Here is a 24,933-nt window from a genome sequence, read left to right on the forward strand (position 1 = left end):
AGTAATGAGCTTTACTTTTATTTTTGCGCTTGATCTCTGTGGTCTCCTACATAAAACCTCAAATATTAAAAATTATTCCACCATTTTGTACTGTTTTACTCTAAGGATTAGGGACCTATTGAACCTGGTGTAATGGAAATAGCTTCATTTCTTCAAGGCATTCCACTTTCTTTGTAATCTATTGGATTTTACCAATCAAGTCAGAAAACACTACAGTGAGGATATGGAAAGCTATCTTCCCAGATGCCCCCACCAAGTTTACTTACATATTGCAAGTTAACATGCTGTCTCTCCCCTACTACGTTTTTATTTATTCAAGTAAGGCTAGTTTGGACACAGTATTAAGATATTTTTAAAATGTGAAATGTTACAGACATTAAAAAAAAAAGGATTTCCTCTTCCTGAAACAACCATTAAAAGTCATCTGACATTAATAAGTACGAGGCATGTTATTTATACTTTCATTAACTATACATAGAACTGTTTGACATATTTCTAAGCTTTATAACAGATTGTACTTAAGATCATTTCTCTGTAGTCTTCATTAATCAGAGGCATATCTCCTAGATCCATCATTAAATGGCTGCACACCTTCACACTAGGTACTTAACTTCTCTGGACTGTGGTTTCCTTTAGTAACATGAGTTACATGATAATTCAATTATATGAATGAATAACAGGATTAATTTCTAAAGTTCCTTTTTGCTCATATACAATTCCTATATGAAAATACAGAAATGGATCTTTAAAGTACACATGTATACATTATTACAGTAATACACTTAGCGGTATACTAAAATTAAAATCAAAGGCAAAAACATGTAAAGCTGAACATAACATTATGGTAAGTTAGTACCAATAAATGCCACTTACATTTATGTATAACCTTTCTTTTACATAGGTGAAGACATCTTCACATTCATTCTTTCCATTTATAAAAACATCATTTTTGTGCATGACATGAGAAATGGCAAATATGTATTGGTTAAGAGCTTGAGCTCAAACTCAGATTCATTTGAGTTCTAATCCTGACACTGCCTTTTACTGGCTGCATGATTCTGTTCAAAAACTTAACCTAACATATATTTTCCTCTTTAAAATGTAGATAGTTTAGTACCTATGTCAAAATATTGTTATTGTGGGATACAGTTTTACTGCCATTTTTATAGAAACAGCAAGAAAATAATTTACTTCCTCAAATCTGTGAAGCAATGGAATTGATACTAGAACAAAGATAGTCTATTAAACAAACCAATCAAAAAAACTATTTTACTAAATTATATTAAAGATATATTTGGTTCATATAACAAAATGTTAACACTGTTTGATACTTAAGTATATGATAGACAAAGATGCAAATACTGAAGTGACTAAAAGTTCCTACTGTTTTTGTACCTGGAAGTTTGTGACTAGCAAAATTTGATTTTTCTGGCCTAATGAAACCTAGTTAGTGGCTTTTTAATTTTTAATTAATTGGATATCCCTTGCATATAACCTTAAAATGTCATTTTTTTCCTTTTAAGAACAGAAATTATGATAGTATTTATCAAAAATTAATGTTTCCTTACAAGCATATAAGGGGGTCTTCAAAAAGTTCATAGAAAGATTCATATTACCTTTTAATTCCTTTTTCCACGAACTTTTTGAAGTACCCTTGTATTTGCTTAATATAATGTAAGCAACTGTGACTTTTCAAAACTAAAATACATCAAAAGAATTTGAAGCTGTGTGAACAGAATTCAATGTTATTATCAGAAATTCCCAGATGGTATTTGTTGTTTGGCAGGGTTGTTTTTTCAATTATGCAATTATGTGCATTTTTATGTCAATTTAAACTTTCATTTGTTCTTTCCCCTGGTAATGCTAGGAAACATTCTAATATATTGTTATGCGCTGTTGACAATAGTTCCAAAATGGTCATTTTAAATTCAAAGGAAAAAGATATATAAAGCAAATGTTGTTCATCTACTCATAGAAAAGCTATGTTTTTCTACATTCTGTGTAGGATAAAAATTTTAAGTGACTCAAGTTTTGACCCTAATAATCCCTGAGTAATCATCACAGCGAGGTTTTTTCTTCATGCTTTTCGATATAAAGGGATCATTGTCAAAGGTAAAACCTGGGAGGTGACTTTATTGAAAAGAAAAAAATTAAATCTTAGCACATGAAGAAATGTTATGCCCACTTCCTTTCTCACACTGTTTCTGAGCTATCATTTCTGATGCCTCTGTGCTTCTCCCTCTGCTAGAAATAACCTGCATCTTCACCCTGCCCAATTATCTGTCCAAATTTGTCTTGAATGTCACTTTTCTACAATGCCTTTCTTGACAGCCTCCTCAATGCTAATTGCTCTCTTCTCTGTGTTGCCTCTGTACTTTACATCCTTCTTTGCACTTAGGATACTGTTGTAACTAAATTTTCAATGAGTATCTCTCATGTGAGAGTGTGATCTTTGTGAAGGTAGTGTCCATGTCTTAAATTTTTTGTTTTTTCCCTTTCCTCCACCTCAGCAGAGACTCTGGTAAATAGTAGTTCAACCTTTCTCCTTGAACTTACTTATTCAGCAATTAGGTATTCTTTGAGCCTAATTTTAAACCTAGGAAGTTTATTGTTAAATAGTAAAAAAAGAAATCTCTTAAAACTTTGATGAGTTAAGAGAGCAGGTATCAATGTGTTTATAAACTCCATTACTATGGCAAGACGGTATAAATAACCCCGTACTGGTCAGCTGGTCCTGAGCACTGCACTGTTGGGTTCCTACCTTCTCTCACTGCTGGGAATGCAGCTCCACTCATTTCTCCAAGTGAATCTTAGGAGAAAACAGGTCCACATAAAGTGCCTGCCTCTGGTGTAACTACAACCTCTAAAGGAGAGAAAGGGAACATTGAAAGGTGGACTCCTGATTTTTGAGGAAAAGGGGAAGCAATATGTTAGAAGTTACTGGATCTCCTAGACTTCTTTTGGCCTCTCATGTTCTTCCTGTTCAGGGAATAAGATCTAACCACTTGAATTACCCAAGGAGAGGAGTTTGGCAGAGATCATCAGAGACAATCCTTGTCCAAGAGACTTGGTCACTAATATTATGTCCATCCCAAAGGAGAATGACTGAACCATGAATGTATCCTGCTGTGTAATCAGGATTGAGAATAGATGATGGACTAGTTATAGATGCCTTCTCTTTTGTCCACTGCATCTGATAAATAGTCCTGTTTATGTTTACTTTAACCACCTAGTATATGCACACTACATTTGATCAGCCCAGGTTGGGTGAATTAAGAAAGTCATTTTAAATAACTGCCCTTAAGGCTCATTCAGAGACCATCCAAAACAGGACTATGAATTCACCTTTGTCCTCTGAAAGCCAGATGTCCAGACTAGGACTGGCCAGATAGCTCACTTGGGAGAGCGTGGTACTGATAGCACCAAGGTCAAGAGATTTGGATCGCCTTACCGGTCAGCCGCCAAAAAAAATTTCCAGAAACTACAGATGTGATGAAATTTATACCAATCAGAACAAAATGAGAAAAACAAGGACTTTGTGGGTGAACTTTCTGACTACCTTTATTCACTTCTTTGGCATTAAAAAACACTTTTAAGAAGTGATAACTGGAGCTCTAGCTCTTGATCTAAGTGAAAATGAGGACCTAGGACTGGAGAGAGCCTGAGTCCAGTCCTTAAGGAATGTGGAACAAAATAACTATACCAGCCCTAGATTGCCTCAGAACTTCTACATATGAGAGAACTAAACTCCTAACTGGTTCAATCTACTGTTAATTTGGCTCTCAACTGCAGTCAAGTGTAGATGTTTTTTCCCAGGCTTCTGGATAGGAACATCATTTGAGATACATTGTATTACAGTCTAATGGTGAGATCAAAGTGATTTCCCATGTGTTACTAAAAGGTTGTAAATGCTGTGCTTGAAGAATACCAATCCATTAAAGATGGAAATTTTAAAAAGATATTTAGGGCTGGCCAGTTAACTCGGTTGGTAAGAGCATGGTGCTGATAAAACCAAGGTCCAGGATTCAATCCCTATACTAGCCAGCCGCCAAAAAAATAAAATTAAAAGACATTTACCTTAAATATTTTGTATATAATATATGCAAAAAGATAAATGCTAATGATATTAAAAAATTTGTAGACTGTTAACTCATACTGACTGAAAGGTTATGTCTATAGAATTTATCCTTATCTACATATGAGGATAGGTTAGGGAAAGAGGAAATTCCTAGTTACCATGAAATCTGTATGCAATTTCTAAAAGATATGACATTATTTTTAATACGAAGTACTTCACTTAAAACATCTTAACTAATTCTTAATACATTGGCAACATCTACATTTTTTATTGTTCTGAATAAATACAAAGTCTTATTTTCTTATAGTAAGACATCACTCATTTCACCAAAAGGAAATTGTATTTCTTATTTTTTCTCTATTCATTTTTTTAGTAGTCTTTTCTAGATGCTTTTTTCTTTTTAACTAGCTACTTTAAAAACCTAAGTTTCTCCAACAGAAATAAAAACCTGGACAATTAATTACTGTATTTCTAATATATCCTTTTATAACATTTCAAAAGGAAATCTTAATTCAAAACAATACCTTTAAAAAGAAATTAAAAACTCAGTTTAATTACAAGAGTTTGCACAGGGTACAGAATGCAGGCCACCTTTATATTTTACAAACACAAACTATTGTATTATAAATACAAAATAAAGAAAAAAAAGATAGTGATATGTTAGGGCAAAAGCATTATATAAACCTAAAAGGCGGTTTTCTGCATCTGCATCAATGTAATCTAATGATTCTCTACCATTTCATTTATAGAAAGAATTTCTATAATCGAAGTGAATTCACTTTCATGCCCCCACATGGGAAGTGGTAGGTGAATATCTGTAGGAATACAATTTATTGTCTGCTCCTCCACTCAGAAGTAGCTGTGTAAAAGGAGATAAAAAGACATAAAAACATAAGTAAGTACAATTATTTCATATGATAGCTAAACCTAATTAAATACTGATGATTGTTATTACAAAAGGAATCCTGGATGAGCAGTTAACTTGTATAGTTAGTAGCTAAAGGGACCAATTATGTCAAGTGTCACTACTATATTACAATACCTTATACTAAAAGACATTAAAAGTTATCATTAAAAGTTATCAAATTCATGGTTGAGGCACAATATGCTATTATACTTTCTATGAAGCATATGCTAAGATATATAATAAAACTGAAAAATCTGAAGTGTGATACAGTTTTACCTATTTAAAAAACTTAAAAGTTTCCAAAGGACAGCACATTAATTTTTTGCAAGTAAATGTATATTATAAATTATTCAAGTAGCACTAGTACCTGTATTTGAAGAGAATTCTTAGGCAATAAGAAATTATGTATTACATAAAAATAACTGAATTGCAATTCTTTAACCACATTTTAAAATCCAGACTTATGACATAAGACTTTTCTAACTGGGAAATACTTTGATCCAATTAGTCTGAAGGAGTGAGTTTATGGATTTAAAATGTTCATTAAGATAATCATGAGAAAAAAACTTTCAAAATTTCAAACTTTACTAGTCCTATTATTAAAGGACAAATTTATTTCTTCTTTGAATGAGATGTGAGATTTTATGAATAATATTAAGGGAAACAATACAGAATTATGAATATTAGATATATTGAACCTAATAACTTTATTAACACAAACACCAGATTTTGGGGCTGGCCAGTGATAGAGAACCACCTTGTAACACCAAGGTCAAGGGTTCAAATCCCTGGACTGGCCAGCTGCCAAAAAAAGGAAAAAGAAAAAGAAAAAAAAATTTTGTTTAGCAAACACCAGATTTTTTCTAATAACTTATTTTCCTCTTTACCAAATAACTGAAAAATTCTTACCCCTATGTCTGTCCAGTCTACACTCAAAACTTTGTCTTCATGAGCAGCCAGATCATAGAGAGGAGCCTTACAACTAAAAGATGAAATATTAACATGTTAAATGAATTCATAGTATTAAAATGAACAAACATATATGAATATCACACTTAACAGATTTACCATCCTTGCCTCAATAACCACTTAATCTTAAAATTCTGGGTTTTACTTGCCCACCTCTACTGTTTTTCCTATATCATTAGCAGACTACAGAGATTTATTGCAACAAATATATTTAGGAAAAATGTTAGTTATTAGGCCCATTTTCACACTTCCTTGACTTCTTTTACTCCCAAATCATGGCTTTATATATCCTTTGTCTAACCATCTATATACTGATAACTCCCAAATTTATATCTTCAGCCCAAACTTATCCCTTGATCTTGATATGTATATCCAATTGCCTGACATTGGGAAGTCTTTTGGGCACTATAAATTTAAAACAACCAGAACAAAACTCTTGATTTTTCCCTCACAAACCTGTTTTTCTACTCTTTCCCATCAAAGTAAATGGTACCACCAATCACCCAATGGCTCAAGCAGAAAATATGGGCATTACCCTTGATTCCTATCTCCACAGTCCATAAGCCAATCCTGTCAAAGAGCTATCTTAAATATATATAGAATCCAATCACTTATGTCCAATGTTACCACCATAGTCCAACTCACCATTACCTGTCTCTTGAATTACAACAGCCTCTCTGCTTCTAATCTTGCTCCCTGCTCAAAACCCTCCAAAGCCTTCCCATAACACTTAGAATGAATGCTCAAAACCCTCCAAAGCCTTCCCATAACACTTAGAATGAATTCCAGACTCCTTATGACGACCTATTAGGTCACGTTTGCTTGATATAACCCCTACATGCCTCATGTCTTGCCACTTTCATCCTTGCTTACTCCACTCCATCAACACTGACTGACCTTCTTGCTATTTTGCCAACTTGCCAAGATACTTCCCACCTTGTCTGCTATTCTCTCTAACATGTGCTGTGCATGGTTCATACCTTTGTTCTATTTGCCACTAAAATATCACTTTCAACGAGTGCCTTCCCCAAAGAAGTGCCCCTTTACCTTGCTTTAATTTCTTCATAGCTCTTACTACTATTATCAGAAACTATATGTTAATTGCTATATAAAGTATAGAATTAAAATGTATATACCATGGTAGTGTAAGGATTTGGTGAACAACAACATACAAACAGATATTTGGTTACTACATCTCCATTCTACTTGTAAAAATATGTAAATAAATTGTGTATGCATTTTATTTATATGAGCGTGCTCATATACACTATTAATATAGCACTAGCCTATAAGAAAAACACCTTTAATACCTGGTTACCTTTTAAAAAATGTATTTATATTTAATTTTCTATTAACATATAATTTATACTAAGGTTCAGGATAATCTTTACAAACGTTATTTTTTCCTGGTTTTATAACAAAGTCAGAAAAATAGATTTTATAAACTTGTGGATTTTTTATTTTTTTTTGGTAAAAATAAACCAATACGGAACTAGATTCTTTCAGAATGTAAAAACAACATACTAATATGATGAAAATTCCTTTGATCCTAGCTTTTCTTTTGGATATCAGTATTTATTATATCAGGAAGTATAAAAAGAACTTTTTTTTTTTAACCCTCCTGGTTTTGAATAATCATTTCAGTATTTATTTCATTTTCTCTGTATATAACAAGTAATTGATATGGTTTTTTTTTGTAGATCATAAATAGGATTTACCTTCTTGTATCCCACAGCTTCACAATGTTATCTAAAGAACCTGAAATCAGTTGCTGTTCATGGGTCGGAGACCACTTTACTGATGTGACCCAGCCTGTATGTGAGGTTAAGGACAGTGACACCAAAGAACCATCTGTATAAAGAAAAAAAAGTGTTGAATTTTTAGAAAAGTAGGCAGAACAAATCAAAAGAATATTTGTAGAATTTTGTTTTTCTTTACACATCTCCAGTGAGAAGAGAAATTGATGTTATTTACTCATATTTTCCCCTCAGTAGTTTACATGACTCACCTTTAGTTCGGGGATCCCATAGTCTGATATGCCTATCTGTGCTTCCAGATGCCAAACGTTTACAAAGTGGAGAATAGGAAATACAATTAAACACTTTATTTCCTGTCTGAAAAAAAAAGGAAAGACTGTTTAACCATGCTGGGCTAAAAGTAACCATCTCTAAATGTTTCTCATTTAAAAGATCAAAGTTAGAGGACCACCAAATCTATAAAGCTTACCAAAGTTGACTTAAGACTGCCAGACTCAACATCCCATACTCTAATAGTGTGGTCCCAAGATGCACTGCAAATTTCTTCAGCATCTGACCACAGAACCGAGGAAATTGCTTCCTTATGGCCAGAGAGGGTCACCATGGGAGTCTAGAAATGAAAGACCCCCAACAGGGGAAAGCATTTTCATTTCAGAGTAACTGAAACAATAATAGTAGTTATACTTCTGAAGCCCATATGCCAGATATTTTGCCGGGTGTTTTAGCTGTCATATCCTGCCTTATTTCTTCTTTATAACAATGCCCTAAGATGAGTATTTCTGTTTTATTTTATATATGAAGACATTGAAGCTGAGAAAGATTACCTTGCCAAGGCCATACAGCATATAAGTGGCAGATTTGAGGGGATGTCCTTCAAAGCTTGCCCAGTGAGTCATATGACCCCAGTTTATAAGATCCAAGGTGAACTGCTTTTTGGGATCCCTCAGCTGTGGTGCAAGTGGGACATACACAGTCGAGACTCAATCTACCCTGGGCAGCTTTCTGGAGCCTTGGGGGACCGGCTCACAATGGATCTTAGGCTTCTTTTGTCCCTTGCTGCCTATGTGGAGGTAATAAATCCGCTTCATATAATTTGTTGCAAGTGAGTGTGTTCTGTCTCACTTGACTCGGGCAGTTGGTAAAACTGCAGCCCAGGATGCTGTGGGTGGAAGTGTTTAGACTCCCATTCCTGGTAGTTGGCACAGAGATGATCTTTACTGTCCTCTATGCAGTGGGAGTCTTCCCTTGGAATTGGTTATTAGTGAACCTGCTTCAGAGTTAGCAGAAAAAGCTTTGGAGTCAGACAGATCTAGTTTTGAGTCAAGGTGCTGCTAATTTCTACATGACTCCTCCAGGTAAATTAATCTCAATGCGTTATTCTCACTGTCCCATTTCCTCAGCATCTTTACATCCTATTGTTTAATCTTTAAATAATGAATAAAAAATATGTTTTCTAAACCTGACTCCGTATCATCCTTCTCATTAAGTATGTAGAGGTTAGGTCATACTATCACAACTATCTTTATAACGGAATAGGATAAATAAGAATTTGGATGAAAGTCAAACTCATGAAAGGAGAGAGTAGAATGGTGGTTGCCAAGGGCAGAGGTGTGGGGGAAATGGGGAAATGTTGGTCAAAGAGTACAAATTTTCAGTTATAATATGAACAAGTTCCGCAGATCTAACGTACAGCATGGTACTTTATAAATGTGTTAATTTGATTGTGGTAATCATTATACAATATATACACATATCTAATCATCATGTTATACACCTTGAATATATTCAATCTTAAATATTTTTTTTAAAAAATTAAAAAATCTGGATGAACTTTCTGAGTTTGATTTAATGAGATCTAATAGCTAAATAATAGAATCAAACCCCAAATTAAACTCCTGGTTTCTAGTAATTTAGGAGATATAACTCACATCCCTAATACGAATTATATCCTAAGTGTATAAAACAAATAATATTATATTAAACATTCAGGTAATTAGATGCTTCACTTAACTTGAGAGCAAGCTTTAACAATTAAAAGATCCTACACTTCAGAATGCACCATAGGATCAAATATAATAGCTAATTAATCCCCCTACCAATTCGTAAGCTTGACTCAATGCTCCTACATTCAAAGACTTGTTTACAATGAAAATTTACCAACCTACTGAAAGAAAGCACAATTATGGTTGAAGAAGCAAGGTAAGACAAAAGGAAATATAAATAAGAAACACACTATTAAATTACCATATATTCATCAATACAGACCTAGGCTGAGTACAGTCAGTTCTCACAAATACTCACCCTTGTTAGTCCCAACTGCTCTGTTTTCTGTTTCTTTCTTGGTCTATTTGTGGGTTCCTCCATTTCATCTTCTTCATCTGTAGGGACTGCATCATAGAGAATTAGATTTGATATTTTTAAAATTTAGTGAATATTAACTGCCAACTGTCTGAAACAATTCTTTACATTTCTGGGTATACAGTTTCTCCATGTTCTCTCAACTGGTTAGGGAAGGGATTACTCATCATTATGGTTAACAGATAGAAACACAATACATACATCACCAATCTTCAAAAATGAGAAAGCAAAAATTAAGTACATTAAAAAACTAAAACCTAACCAGTTTGATATCTTGCTATGTCTTTAAAATCATCATTACATCATCACTTTATCATAGCTATGAAAAATTGCTTACTCTTAGTTCTAGAAGAGTTATGACCAGATTGCACTTATGTTATGAATGATAAGGTAAACATGTTAAAAGGAGATATATTTCAGCCATGTTTATTGTCCTCGACTATTTCACTTTTCTAACAAAGAAAAGCATTTCAGTTATTTTTTGATTTTTGGAAACCTTTGTTACACATCATTTGATTAGGTAGCACACCCAGACTAAAAACTACAGATTTTAATGTTTTGTAACTTTCATGAATATTAATCTGCTTTCCCTAACTAGATTATAAACCCCTTAAAGGATACAGCTATTCATATAAAATATCTCACTTACCCAGCACTATCAAAAGATAAAATATTCCACAAAAGGAAAATTTTCTAAACTAAATGTCTTCCTGCCTCAAAATTGTTTTGCTTTAATCATTTTTATAAAATTTCCTAAATGGTATATATTTCCTGCCAACTTACACAAAATTATTTAAAACTGATTAGGCTTTTCTTGATCCCCCTTAACTCTACTTCATGACCTGTATTTAAGGTATTAATAAAATACAGCAACTCCCTCAGAAGTAACAGAGGTATTCTAATCTGTTTACCTGTGCAATAAATAGTTCTAGCTACTGTAATTTAAAATTTAAATATCTGTGTTTTTTTCCTCTTTCCATCAGTGTCTTCTTACTACTATCAAGGCACAATCCTTGAAGAGTCCTTCCTCTTCTTCCCTCGCTTTCAATTGTTCCTTTTAATCTACGTTTTCAAATTAAGAATATTAACCTTGGTAAAACTGTATTAAGAAATTTTTTTAAATAAACCAGCTTCACTAAAAAATTCCTCTAACAGTAAAATGACTCAAAAATCATTTTTAAATGAGTCAAAATGACTTCTGAGTTGAAATGACTCAAAGTATTTTTGTTTATTTCTAGGTTCCTGATGTTGTTGATAATTGCAGCAATTCAATGTCATTATCTAAGAAATAAGGGGGTGGTTGGGTAGAAAAAAATCTTGAAACACAAGGAAAAATACTAATTTGTCACCATACTATGCTCCTTTATGTCCTAAAAAGCTCTGGTCCATCTTTATGGCAAAATATGGATTGAAAAGTCCTCTTTCACTGAATTTTTTTTTTTTTTTTTTTCTCCCGGTGGCTCACCAGTACAGGGATCTGAACCCTTAACCTTGGTATTATCAGCACCACCTCCTCCCAAATGAACTACCCGACCAGCCTGAAATTCTTCAAATATCATTAATAAGTCAAAGTAAAAGAAATATGTAATTTACCTGTAGACCATATCTTTAGCATCTTATCCCAGGAGCCACTGCAAAACTAAATAGAGATATATGAAGGGAAAAAGCATATGTAACATAATTCATATAATTTGCCTCATTTTTTTCTATTTAACTTAAAAACCTTTACTTTGCTTGCTTAATCTCTGTGACACATAGGCTCTGAAATCCTTTACTGGTATCATCTGCTCTGTTTACTAGTCTTACTAGATGGTATCATCTGCCTAACTTACTAGTCTCCTGGAAGCTATACCCTCAATCTGCATGGGAATTGAGGGAGCGTTCATTCTTATATGGTCCTGGTACCCTGGCCATTGTTGATTAGATCAGGGTGGGCAACGGACCTACAGTGTACCAGTAGGTCTCTTCCTCATCCAGGACCTTTTTAAAAAACTTACGTTCCAGAGAGTTGAAGTCAGTCTTTTTCCAGTATAGGATGTAAAACCTGGGCAATATTAAAAGCCAAGCTTATTGACATGTGGAGAAAGCCAGTCTGAGGTGAGAGAGAATAAAGTCAACTTGGGGAGATAAGAGAAGGAGAGGGTGTGCTCACTACATTCAAGCCTCCATTCCACTAGGCCCAAATAAACAACCACATCACATTCTTCAAGATGGTGATGTTTTTGTTTAGTCCTTCCTTGGATCTCCCAATCCAGTAAATTTTCTTTTAAGCTTAAACAAGTCAAGATGAGTTTCTGCCTCTTACAGCCAAAAAGAGGGTATAGTTAATTCACTTAGGTTTGGACTAAACAACATGTAAACCTTCTTTTCGGCTCAATATGAAAATCATAAATCTTTACCTTTGAGTGCATCAAATTTCCTTTGTTACCCTAATTGGCAAAGAAATACTGAAGAAACACTCTTAAATTCAGAATACTTCAAAGTGGCTTAGGGGACTTTCAAATTGTAAGAGAGTTTCTAAACCCTTATAAGACAAAATAGCATTGCCCTCAGGTTTGTTTCCTTTTAACTAATTTTTATCATTTTGTCATGATAAAGAGTAGATTAGCACTTATGATAAAACAAACTCTATTAACACTAACCTTTGTGTATACTAAGGCTCAGATGATCAACTAGGCATTTTCAATTGATGACAGTACTTAAGAATAGCTGATAGACTGAAAATATGTCAATTACTATGATTTAAGAAGGTTACATAAAGAAACTGCTTTTTTTTTTTTTTTTTACCTGATTTCTTAAAATATTTGCAGTTTATATAAGGTTCTAAGTCAGAGATACCCAGACTGAAGAAGTAAATATATCTCTTGTATATGTATTTGCTTTTGGTTTATAATCATATGCTTTAGTCCTCGATTGTTATCAAACTAAGCCTATCACAATGCATATATGTAGGAAAAAAACATTTAGTAAGAAGCTCAAATTCTAATTTAACACAATACTAATAACACATTAGCTACTTACTTTAGTTCCAGAGCTATTAACAGCTATAGAATCCACGCTTCCAGCATGACCTCGGCAGCAGTGTAGAGCTTTCACTTTGTTTCTCTCTACATTCCATTCCCATAAGAGAATAGTCTGATCCATTGAGGCACTCAGTAATAAGCAAGACAAACTGTCTGAAGAAAGGAGAACACAAGAATTAGAAACAAATCAGTACATAATTTTAAAGATATCATGTTCTGAGATCGGAGAACTGAATTTTTTTTGTTGTTGAAAAATTTGTTAAAAAGGTAAGAAAGATCATATGGCCAGTTTTTAAAAAGATAAAGGGGCTGGCCGATTAGCCTAGTTGGTTATAACACTAATGTCAAGGGTTTGGATCCCCAAACCAGCTGGCTGGTCATAAAAAAAACACAACAAACAAAATAAAGTACACTAAAAAGAAAGACAGTCTTCAAAAACAGAAGATATAAGTTTAATACACTCAGTATTAACCTGAAAAATGTGTATTATCTGATATAATTTAGTAAGGATTCACTTCCATCAATCTATGGATTTTTTAATATAATCCTTTTCTTCTTGAACACTATACTTTGGAAAGACCTCACAGTAACAATGGCTTAAGATATTTCCTAACCCACTCACCATTCTGCCCTAGAACTGAAAATGGCTTATTTCCAAATTTCTATCTAGGATTCATCTCAAATTAGGCAAAGAGTCCTAACCTTTTTTCACCCAGGCCACATCTTTTACAACATCTGTATGTCCCACAATTGTCATTATTGACTTTCCTTCCAAGGACCAGATCCGAGAAGTCTTATCATAAGAACCTGTCAAGATCCTATGAAGAGAAAAACAATCCTATGAAATTCAAAAAGAAACTTTTTCAAACCCTGAAAATTGTGTTTCTATGGCAACGACAAAGTAAACCTTAAGGATTATACTTTTAAACTCTTCTTTAATATGGTGATCATGATTTCAAAATATTCTAGAACAGATCAGATATTACACTTTTCCTGACCTCCTAAAAATAATAACTGACAAACTAGATTTCATTTTTACTATTGTTGTAAATACTACAACTCTTAGGAAAGCTAGGCAAATTGCTTGTGAAGCCTAATAATCCTTTGTACTTAACTAGTGAAAATCATTAAAGAGAAAAACAGTAAAACCATATGAAGTAAAAGTAAAACCTATAAAAGCACAACTTTGTATAATAACTCCAGGGAGACATTCTTTGAAAGAAGTAAGCTCCTACTATGATCCACTCTTGAGGTGTTTTTCTATAAGGCCAGTAGGATTTGCTCTGAGTCATCCATACTTTCTTACTTGATTCCAGTCTGTCCTTTCTAGTTCTAAAATAGCATGATCTGCATCTTCATGGCAGCAGACCAGGAGATCTGTGGCTATAAAAGTTATTTTTTCCTCTATGAAACAAATTATATCCTTGGTCTTAAAAGCAACATACTCAAACCAGATAAATTAAATGCCCTAAGACACCTGATTTTTTTTTTTTTTTCCCGGATTTGTCAGAAGACAAATGTCATTAGGATACCTTGAAACAGAAAAGAAAACCTATAAATAAATACCTGTTTCTTCTTGAACACACTGAATGCAAAGATCTTTCTTTTGGCCTGGTCACTGATATACATCACAAAATTACTTTTACAAAGAACAGGGAATTAGAGAAAAATATTCACATAGTGGACATAAAAGACTGAAGGAGGGCCGAGCCTGTGGCGCACTCGGGAGAGTGCGGCGCTGGGAGCGCAGCGACGCTCCCGCCGCAGGTTCGATCCTATATAGGAATGGCCGGTGCACTCACTGGCTGAGTGCCGGTCACGAAAAAAAAGACAAAAAAAAAAAAAAAAGACTGAAGGAGGTGCATAAGAAAACAGAAGAACATTTATCTGGCAATACCATTCCTCCGCCCCTTTAATTGAACTTATCCAGTCATCATGTAACATGCATTGCTCTGGCTGGGGTGCAGTGTACTTCTCCACGTATTCTAGTTCCACAACTTCTTCCTAGTCACAGAGGAAAACCAGAAATAAATCAGATGGCACAATTTTTAAAATATTACACTATGAAAATAAAGCAATCTCAATTTAATGTATCTGCTTGATATTAGAACCCTTCTTAACCAAGAAAACTTGGAGCCATTAAAAAATGAAAAAATTTTATTTAAGAAATGTTAACGGCCATGGAAAACTTATGCTAAAAGTGGGGGAAAAATATAGGAAACTTTGAAATTAAATCATAAAAGCATATTGTTTAATGGGTACAGAGCTCCTGCTTAGGAGGATGAAACATTCTGGAAATGGATAGTGATGATGGTTATACAATATTGTGAAGGTACTTTATGTCACTGAATTGTACACTTAAAAGTGGTAAAAATGGTAAATTTTATGTTATGTATATTTTATAATTTTTTAAATCACCAAATATTTTTTGCTATTCCCTTACTGAATATATTTTTTGCTCTTCCCTTATGTATATTCAATATTTATATTCAAACATATTTGCTATTCTCTTTCTTGATAGATCTTCCACCAATATGAAGAATGTGTTCATCTGCATTTTCTTGAATAAAATAATTTCATAAGAAAAGGTTTTAAAATTGAATACGCAAATTTCTAGGAAAAAACAATAAACAAAAGAATCTTGGGTGCTAAAGATAAATTCAGGCTGATTCTAAAAGTTTACCTATAATATCTGATAATGCCTTAAGTAAAATACAGAAGGTAAGTATTTGAACTTACTGATGAGATGTTCTCCAGTTCCATATGTTTGACCAAGGGCATTCGCAGAAACTGGCCCTTGATAAGGAAATCAAACTCCACATGTTTGTGGAACTCTAAAGAAAATACATAATAAAACTATTAATGCTCTTAGGATCTGAAGTGGTATTGGCACAGAGGTATACGAGAACCCTCAAAACAAACATGTACCTATTATCCCAGTGTGGCCTCTGAGTTTCTCCAGAATTTCTCATGACACAATTAGGCCATGTATTTATACTATGTGATTTTTATGAAAAGAAGTACTTTGTTCTTTTGGTATAATTTTTTTGTTATTGTTGTTGGTGTACTTATTTTAATTCTTAAAAAACTTTTTATTCTATGAAAATTTCAAACATACACAGAAGTTGAAATAACAATGAATCCCCATCACCAGCACCCACTTTGACATCTACTAGCTCATGGACAATCTTCTATACTCCTCCCTCCATTCCCCTGCCGGTTTATTTTAAGCGAAACCTCAGAAATGATAACATTTCATCTGTAAATACTTTAGTATGTATCTCTAAAATATAAGGACTTAAAAACAATAGTCACAATGTTAAAAAATTTAACAATTATTCCTTCTAATATCAAATAGCCAGGCAACACCCGTATTTTTTACAGTGGGCTTTTTAAAATCAGCATCCAAAGCCCATACATTTTATTTGATTAAGTATGTTTCTTTCAATCTTTAACAGCTCCCTTTCCTTTTTCTCCTTGTCATTTATTTATTGAAGAAAGTGGGTCATGTGTCTTGTAGTATTTCCTACATTTTTAGTTTTGTTGATTACATCTCCAAAGTGTCCTTTAACATATTTCTCTATCACCTATACATACTGTAAACTAGTTACACCTAAATGCTGGTTTAGATTTCAGGTTTGGTTGTATTGGCAAGAACATTCCCAGGCAGTACTGTGTATTTCCTATTGTGTATTCCTACCGTGTCAGGATGCATGTAATAACTAGTTGTGTCTCTTTTTTTTAAGATGTTAAGATCTACTTTTGGGCTCAGATGATGTCAGTCTGAACCTATCCACCTTAATGTTCCCTGTCAGTCATTTATTTAATTAATGGTTTTAGCAGCTATTGATAATAGTTGCAAAATGGTAATAGTCTTATTCTGTCATTATTTCTGCATTTATTAGCTGTAATCCTTTTTAAAAATTCCCTCATCAACTATTTGGTTTGTTATTTTTTAAAAATCTGAAATCTAAATCATCTGCATCTTCGACTCAAAAGCAATGACTCAGTTATTCGATTTATGCAAAAAGACAAATGCTTAGTCTACAAGTTTAGAAAAATATAGAACTATTTGGGTAATAACAACCACATACTGATATTGCAAAGCTTTTATTGCAAGAATAATTCTTATTCTAGTTCAAAGACTTTTTCAACAAGTAGAAAATACAAGTTTTGAAATGTGTAAAGGTAACTATGAATCAGAATCTATATAGCCATGATGAAACTACAGACAAGGACCAAAAGAAAATGCAATGTGAATATCTGACTCATGAACTGCAGCGTGCTAACAATAAAGAGAATGCAGACCCTGTCCACCCCCTTAAAAAAATTATTAAAAAATAACATCTGAAACTTAACCAAACAGTTATGGGACTGTTGAAGATGAAGGAGAAAATATTAGGCATTAGATTATAATTCTTCCTCATTCCTCTAACTAGGGTAGAGTCAAAAGAGCTTTGCAGCACTGGAAACATCTGCATAAAAACACACTTGCCTCTAAATGGTGACTCCATTGACATTTTGTTTGTAAAGATCACATTTTGTGATTTTCAATTCTTCATATTTAAATTTTCTATTTTATGCAATGTTTCATTACTTTTTAAAAAACATTACAGAAAATTTCAAACATATGAAAAAGTGGAGAATAATATAATAAACCTCCATATATCTATCACCCAACTTTGACTATTATCAGCTCAGGCCAATCTTATTCATCTACATTCGTACATACATTGCTCATATTAATTTAATGGGCAAATAATTTTTTTTAGTACAATAACAGATGTTTAATATTTATATCTTTATAAATGTTTTACTTGATATTCTTGCATGTTTATAAATTTTTGTTATACTCATTTTTTTAAATGGATTCTGAACACAAAAAAATAAAACACCAGTGTTAATGCTGGCATTTTGTTATTATGTAAAATTCAAATATGGATATTGTCGTTTTGCTTTGTCCTGCATGTTTTATGCCTACATAACCAAGACCTCTGTGGCACACTCATAATGCCTGATTACCTCTATATCACGTCTTATGCTAAAATCTTTATTCCTAAATTACAACCACCTAATCTCTATATTACCTTAAAGGCACATTAAACAAAATATTTTTCTGAAAACTTTTTTTTTCAAAGTGTCATCCCACAGGGAAACCTGTATGTTATAATTGATAAATTTTACAATTACAAATTTTATACAATAATATAAAATGAGACCAGAAAAGGAAATAAAATTAAAATGTAATGTATTTCAGTATAGTTAGTGGCCTTGTGTCCTCTTCTAACTTCTTAGAGCATATATACCCACCATTTTTGACCTCCAGCAATTTATTGATGATATTACTAAGGTCAGCAATTTCAGAGGCAGCGGGAATTGAGAAGGGAACATCATCTACTGCATATCTAAAAGGAAAGGAAATGATATGTCAAGATCAAATCTACAGATATTTTAAGAAATATACATTTATTCATCCAACAAACATTTGTTGGTTACCTACTACATGACAGACATTTTGCTACACGGAGTAAACCTAAATGAATTAAGACATGGTCTCTGTTCTCAGAAGAGGTTAAAGTCTGGTAATCAAATACAAAGAAGCTACGTAAGAACAATGCCATAAGTGATATGCATATAAAATTAGAGAACAAGAAGTGATAAGTCATTTCAACAAGGGAAAAGTAGGGTGGGAGAGACTTATGAAAAGATGCACAAACAGATTATTCATTTATTTTTTTGGCAACCAGCCAGTACAGGGATCAAACCCTGGACCTTAGTGTTAGCAATACCACACTCTAACCAACTGCACTAACTGGCCAGCCCCCCGCAAAAGATCATTCTTAAGCTACATCTAGAAAAGTTTCTGCCAGGTGAGGGAGGGGTAGGCAGGAAGAAAGGGAGAAGGAAAGCAGAGAGAACAGCAAAACAATAGCGCTACTTTGTTAAACTGATCACCCAGCCTATACGAGAAAGTGTGATTTTGCTCTAGGGAGTGACCAAAGATAAAGCTAAAGAGAGATGCAGGGAGTGCTTTATATATTGTGTGAAATAGTTTTTACTTCTTTTATAGGTAATGTGGAACCATTCAAGCAGGCCAAGTTAAGGAATAACACCATCAGAATTTCGTTTAGTCAGATCTTCCTGGCTGCACAATGGAGACTGAATTAGAGGAATACATGACAGGAGGCAGATCAGGACACTCTTATTATAGAGCATGTGGGAAAATATTTGCAAATCATATATCTGATAAAGAACTTTTATCTAGAATACATAAAGAATATTTGTAACTCAATAACAAAGACATTTAAAAAGTGGGCAGGGGGAGAATTAAGATGAAAGAATAGATGGTCCCCAGCATCACTCTCCCACAATCGAGGAATTTACAACCATTAAAAAGCAAAGACTGCCAAACTGGGGCCGCTAGAGCTCAGGGAAAGAGAGACCTACAGAGTTCATGAAGGTGGGGGAAGCCACGATGAGAAAAAGAAAGGGTGTAGTGGACTGAATTATGTCCCCCCAAAACTCACTGAAGATTGAATTGTGTCCCCCAAGTTTTATGTATTAGAAACTTGGCCCTCACTGTGACTGTTAGAGGGTGGGGAATCCTCTTATCATAATTGAAAGGTGGATCCTTGAAGAGGTGACTGGATTGTAGGACCATGCAGTAGTGAATGGATTAAAAATGGTCAGGGGCGTGATTCTGAGGGGTTTAAAAGAGAGGAGAGTAGGTCTTGCTCTCTCTGCTTCCCATTTCACAGTGTGATACCCTGCTGTCACTCAAGTCACCACTAAAGAAAGCCTTCACCAGGTGTGTTCCCTGGACTTTGGACTTCCTAGCCTCTGAAACTATAAACAATAAATTTTGTTCTCTTATAAATCACCCAATTCCAGGGATCTTGTTAAAAGCAACACAAACAATGAATACAAAGGGACTGCTCCAACTATTTCAAGCCTTGGCCATTTCAAGGCTGGCCCTGGTGAGCACATGGAGCAAGAGGTGGCAAAAACCACAGCTGTGCCCTTTGTGAAGTTGCTTGGAGACTGCAGAGGAGAAGATGGCCTTTGTGGAAGCCAGGCCAGCAAGACCACTGACAAGGTTCCCATGGACCCAAAGGAGCTGGGGGACACGGACAACTGAAAAAAGGAGCTACTCAAAGGCTGGTGAATCATCACAAGTGACCAGTGCAAGGCCCACCCCATGGGAACCGCATACATTGCTGGTAGCAATGAAAATGGTGCAGTTGCTTTGGAAAACAGTCCGGCATTTCCTCAAAAAGTAAATGTGGAATTACCATCTGACCTGGCAACTCCATTTCTAAGAATATACCCAAAAGAAATGGAAACAAATGTCCACACAAAAACTTGAACGTGAATGTTCATATAACCACTATCATAATAGCTAAAAGGTGGAAACAACACAAACGTCCATCATCTAATCAATGGAAAAACAGTGGTATATCCCTACAATGGAATATTATTTGGTCTTAAAAGGAATGAAGTACTGATAAATACTACAACATGGATGAAACATGATAACATCATACTAAGTGAAAGAAACCAGTCTCAAAAGAGCACATATTACGTAATTCCATTTACACAAAATGTCCAGAAAAGACAAATCTGCACAGATAGAAAGTAGATGGATGAGTGGTTGACAAGGGCTGGGGATATTGAGGGGATTGGGGTGGGGGGACAGCTAAAGGGTGGTGAAAACTGTTCTAAAATTGAGTGTGGTGATGGTTGTACAACTCTGCAAACATGATGATGCTGATCCTCAACTATACTTTGAGTAATAAGACTATAGTTGTATTTATCATGCCAAAACGTAAGCAGTATAGTTTCTCCAAAAGGAACAAAACCTAGAAATTAAAATTTTTGCTTCTTCTTCTTACATATGTGAATTTTCTTCATACATGTGTATAGTGCTACTTTTCTCTCCTCAATTGACTAAAATATATCAATTGAAAGGAAAAAACCAAGAACTTTAACTTGTAAGTTTTGTTATCTTTTGGAGAATCTAAATCCACACACATATATATTTATCTGTTCATTTCAGGGGTTAAAATACAGTGATCTATTATTTCTTACAACTTCATGTGAAAACCAATTATCACAATAAAAATTTCAATTAAAAAATACAGTGGTTATGCTATTGCATCACCTCATTCCTTGAGAAGTATCAAGGCTAAGAATATAAGTATATATACTCATGGGCATTGATTATATGATTTATGTATACTGTAAGCAACAAACTCAAAAAGCTACAAACACAAAATCATAGGTATAATTTTAATTCAGATGAGAGTTTCCTAGTTTATGACTGACGTTAGCTTATTAATAAAACAAATATTTATCATTTATCATTAGCACCAGAAAAACTTGACAAACACTGTTGACTCAGTAAATTCAAGAAGCTTAATACATAATCCCTGCCCTCAATGTACTTAAAATACAGGTGAAGAGACCAGGCAAACACAAATAAAACTAATAGTGCAAAAAGACAGCATATAATTAGGTTTTAAGTGAGTGATTATTGGTAAAAATTTTTATATTTATGTGTTTACATATAAATAAATACATGACTTATTTATATAATAAATAGCACATATATAAAGTATATGATTTTGGGGGGGGGCTGGTACAGGGATGGAACCCTGGACCTTGGTGTTATCAGCACCACACTCTAACCAACTGAGCTAACCGGCCAGCCCCCCGCCCCCACACGTAAATACTCAAATAGGTAACTGAACTGACTTCACAATCTCTTATCAAAAACCCGTTCTACCAGCCCCCTATTCAGAGCTCCTCTCTGTAGCCTGGTTTAGAAAACCATTTTCTATCACCTACTTAAAAAGAAAATGAAGTCTTATTTTCAAAAACTGTGAAACGCTATTAACAGCCAAAAAGGACATGGCCCATTGTTCACTGTTAAATTACGTGCATAGTGTGCTTCACTCAGAAAGCAAACCTGAAGCCTTTCGGTTCCCCTCCACACTCACAATTCAAATTATATAGGGCCCGCAAAGCTAGACAAAAGCTAGGCAGAAAGGAGACGATCTCGGAGGACTGCCACGAGATTCCTGAGAAACCCTCGCAAGGCACCATTTCCAACTTGAGCGGACAACGGGCTCCAGCAAGGAGTCCAGCAAAAAAAAAAAGGGGGGGGGGGGCGAGTAGTGAGCTGACAGCAAAGACAACCAGGGATCCACAAGGTCATACCGAAGGGGCTGTTGGAAGGAGAGAAGGGTGGGGTGCTTACTTACTTCTTGTTGTCAGTATAGAAGCGAGTCTGGAGCTGAGCCATGGCGGGGAGAACACACAAGACTTGCCCACAGAAACGTATGGGTTAGTAGTCAGAGAACGGGAGCTCTTGTCTCTTAGGACTCTACGAAAAGAGACCGCTCAAAATTAGACTGCACAGGTATGCCAGACGCTGCAGTAGAAGCCTGGCTTCCGCTTTCTTTTCTTGGGTCTCCTCAGCAAAAGGCACCACGAGGTTGTCCTTCCACAGAGGCCCAGCCCACAAACATCAACTACCTATTCCTAGATTTAGGAATCATCGATTAGTAAAGCATAGTCTTTAAAGGCAGCGTGTCCCTTTCATCTTTTTTAGACTTCTTTAGGCCTGTGATCGATTAGAAAGATACAGAAAGGTCCAACTCAAATCTGCTTTTAAAAAACAAAAAACGTAAGCCGCTGTCCTTAGAACGCATACTTCAAAGACAGCTCCTAGATACTACAACTCCCAGAAAGCAGCGCTTCTCAGACGCTGTGACCACTGGGAAGAGTAGTCTTTTTGCCACGCTGCCTCAGGATACTTTATTTGCGTTTTAAATCCTCTTGACTCCTGACAGATACCTATTAAATTTCCCCCGCCTTCAGTCTTGATTGACTAAAGCCTTGCCCGTTTTTTCTTTTTCTCACGCGTATTGGCAGCCAGAACCTGACTGCCGAGATTTTCCCTTGGTTCTCGCTTCTTACCTTCGGATTTTAGATCCAGGAGAGGGGCGGAAATGCGGGGGGAAAAGGACGACTCAGAAGGGAAGCCGGCGACGGTGGCCGATAGTGGTCTGACCTCATGGGACTGCGCTGCGCGCTCCCAGAGGGGTGCGCCTGCGCATTGTGCTGGTCTCCACGGCCGGGCCTCGGAGCCAAGACGAGGTTGAGTAGACTCGTTTTGAATTTTCTCCCCTCTGCTCCGGCTGACTTCCCTCCTCGCCTTGTGGGGCTCTCAGCGGCGGCAGGACTGAGGGAGTTGGAGGTTTGGCAGAGCTGTCTGCGCCGACGGACTGGACGCTACCTCCCAACCCCCTCAAACCCCCTTCCTTCCTTCTGCCTCCTCCTCCCGTCACCTTCTGACCCGCCGGGGCTCCGTGCAACTGCCGGCGCCCGCCCCCCGCCGCATCCCGGCGCTAGTGGCGCCCTCTGCGCCCTGCCTCGCGGCCTTTTCGCTGCCCTAAGTGGCGGGGCCTACTACCCCTAGCCCAGGACGGGGCTCGCGGGCCCCGGGGAGGCAGGCTGGAGAAGGAGAAGGCTAGGTGTCTTGAGGAGGGTTGCTGAGCCCGAGGATGCACCACCGCCGCGGAGAAGGAGCCGGACCCCTTGGGCGGGAGCGCCCAGTGTCTGGTCCCTCACGCTGCCCTGTGCCCCGCTTTTTAGGGTCCTTTTTTTCCCCCTTATGAGCCATTTTATACTTTGTTTAGAAAGGGGAAACCGTCTTCCCACTCCTCCCCCACTTTTTTTTTCTCTTCAAGTTACCCGAAGGCCTATGTCTTATTCTCAGTGGCCCCGAGAATTACTCTAATTCAGTAAAGATTTTCTGAGGGAAGAGGAATGGTGAAGTACTGTCCAGACCCCAAAGTCACTTTTTAAGGTGTTCAACAGAAAAGCTCCAAGAGGGGGACTTCAAGAGACAGCAGTTTAGAATCAGGCAGAACTGGATTGCAAAATTTGTGGGCAGAGCGTTGTGTGTGCAGGTGAAGACAACTAAAGTTTTCCTTTTTACATGGCTTAAATATTCATTGCAATTAAGTAGAAGCCTAATATTTAAGTCAACCGTAGAGAAGTGACTTAAACAACTGGACGCGAAAAATAATCTTTATTAGAGAGCAATGAAAGTAGAAGTAAGACTTTTCAATTTATTAACCCTCGTAGAATGCAGGCCTTGGAACCAGAATGCCTAGGTTGGAACTCTGCTGCTTAATTAACCTCTCTGTGCCACACTTTGGTCAACTGTGAGAACTAAATGCCACATAGGAAGCACTAAGTAAATGCTGATTATTGTTACCATCATAATAGTTATCAATTCAAGTTTAACTGAAAGCTTTGCCGTTATGAACAAATATGGTATAGAATAACCACATGAGTGGAGGGGAAGAAAATGAGAAAACCTCTTGTGTCCCAGGAAATCACTTGGTAGGACTGGACTTGCTAATACTCAGAGAAATGGTGGTCATTTAACCATGTGATTCATCGTAATGGTGAGGATTTACACATTAGATAAGTTGGGGCACCTGAAGGTTGAAACACTTTAATTGTTTCTTACAGGATTTATTTACTGTGGTCCTCACGAAGACACATTGTTATCTGGAGAACCACAGCTTGGAAAATACGTTTCTCTTTATAATATTATAGTTTCCTGTTTTCTGTGTATAATGGCATAGTGTGGTATGGTGTAAAGACTATGCATGGGCTGTGGAGTCCTAATTGTTTTTGTATTTTTTTCCTACTCGATTTTGAATCTGAACCTAACACTCTGTTACCTTAAAAAAGTTACTTGACAGCTTTGGTTTTCTTACCTGTAAACAGAGATAAAATCTACTTTGGAGATCTTTTAATCCA

General features: G+C 35.7%; 1 protein-coding gene across 2 annotated transcripts; it reads right to left on the reverse strand.

Annotated features, from left to right (window-relative positions):
• Positions 1–4,603: 4,603 nt before the first annotated feature.
• On the reverse strand, positions 4,604–23,428 carry WDR12 (WD repeat domain 12). 2 transcript variants are annotated; one of them, XM_063107864.1, is made up of 14 exons: positions 23,074–23,428; positions 22,356–22,477; positions 18,403–18,497; positions 15,832–15,926; positions 14,990–15,096; positions 13,795–13,910; positions 13,091–13,245; positions 11,663–11,708; positions 10,013–10,098; positions 8,181–8,321; positions 7,963–8,068; positions 7,673–7,805; positions 5,895–5,967; positions 4,604–4,937 (listed from the first exon to the last, which is right to left on the reverse strand). In XM_063107864.1, exons 2-14 carry the CDS (start codon positions 22,394–22,396, stop codon positions 4,860–4,862), a joined length of 1,272 nt encoding a protein of 423 aa, XP_062963934.1. In that variant the 5' UTR covers positions 22,397–22,477; positions 23,074–23,428; the 3' UTR covers positions 4,604–4,859. The 2 variants fall into 2 exon arrangements, with proteins under 2 accessions (XP_062963934.1, XP_062963924.1); XM_063107854.1 differs by lacking the exon at positions 23,074–23,428 and having other exon boundaries at positions 22,356–22,797.
• Positions 23,429–24,933: the final 1,505 nt, after the last annotated feature.

This window comes from Cynocephalus volans, chromosome 1, assembly GCF_027409185.1.
Source record: "Cynocephalus volans isolate mCynVol1 chromosome 1, mCynVol1.pri, whole genome shotgun sequence".
Taxonomy (NCBI): domain Eukaryota; kingdom Metazoa; phylum Chordata; class Mammalia; order Dermoptera; family Cynocephalidae; genus Cynocephalus; species Cynocephalus volans.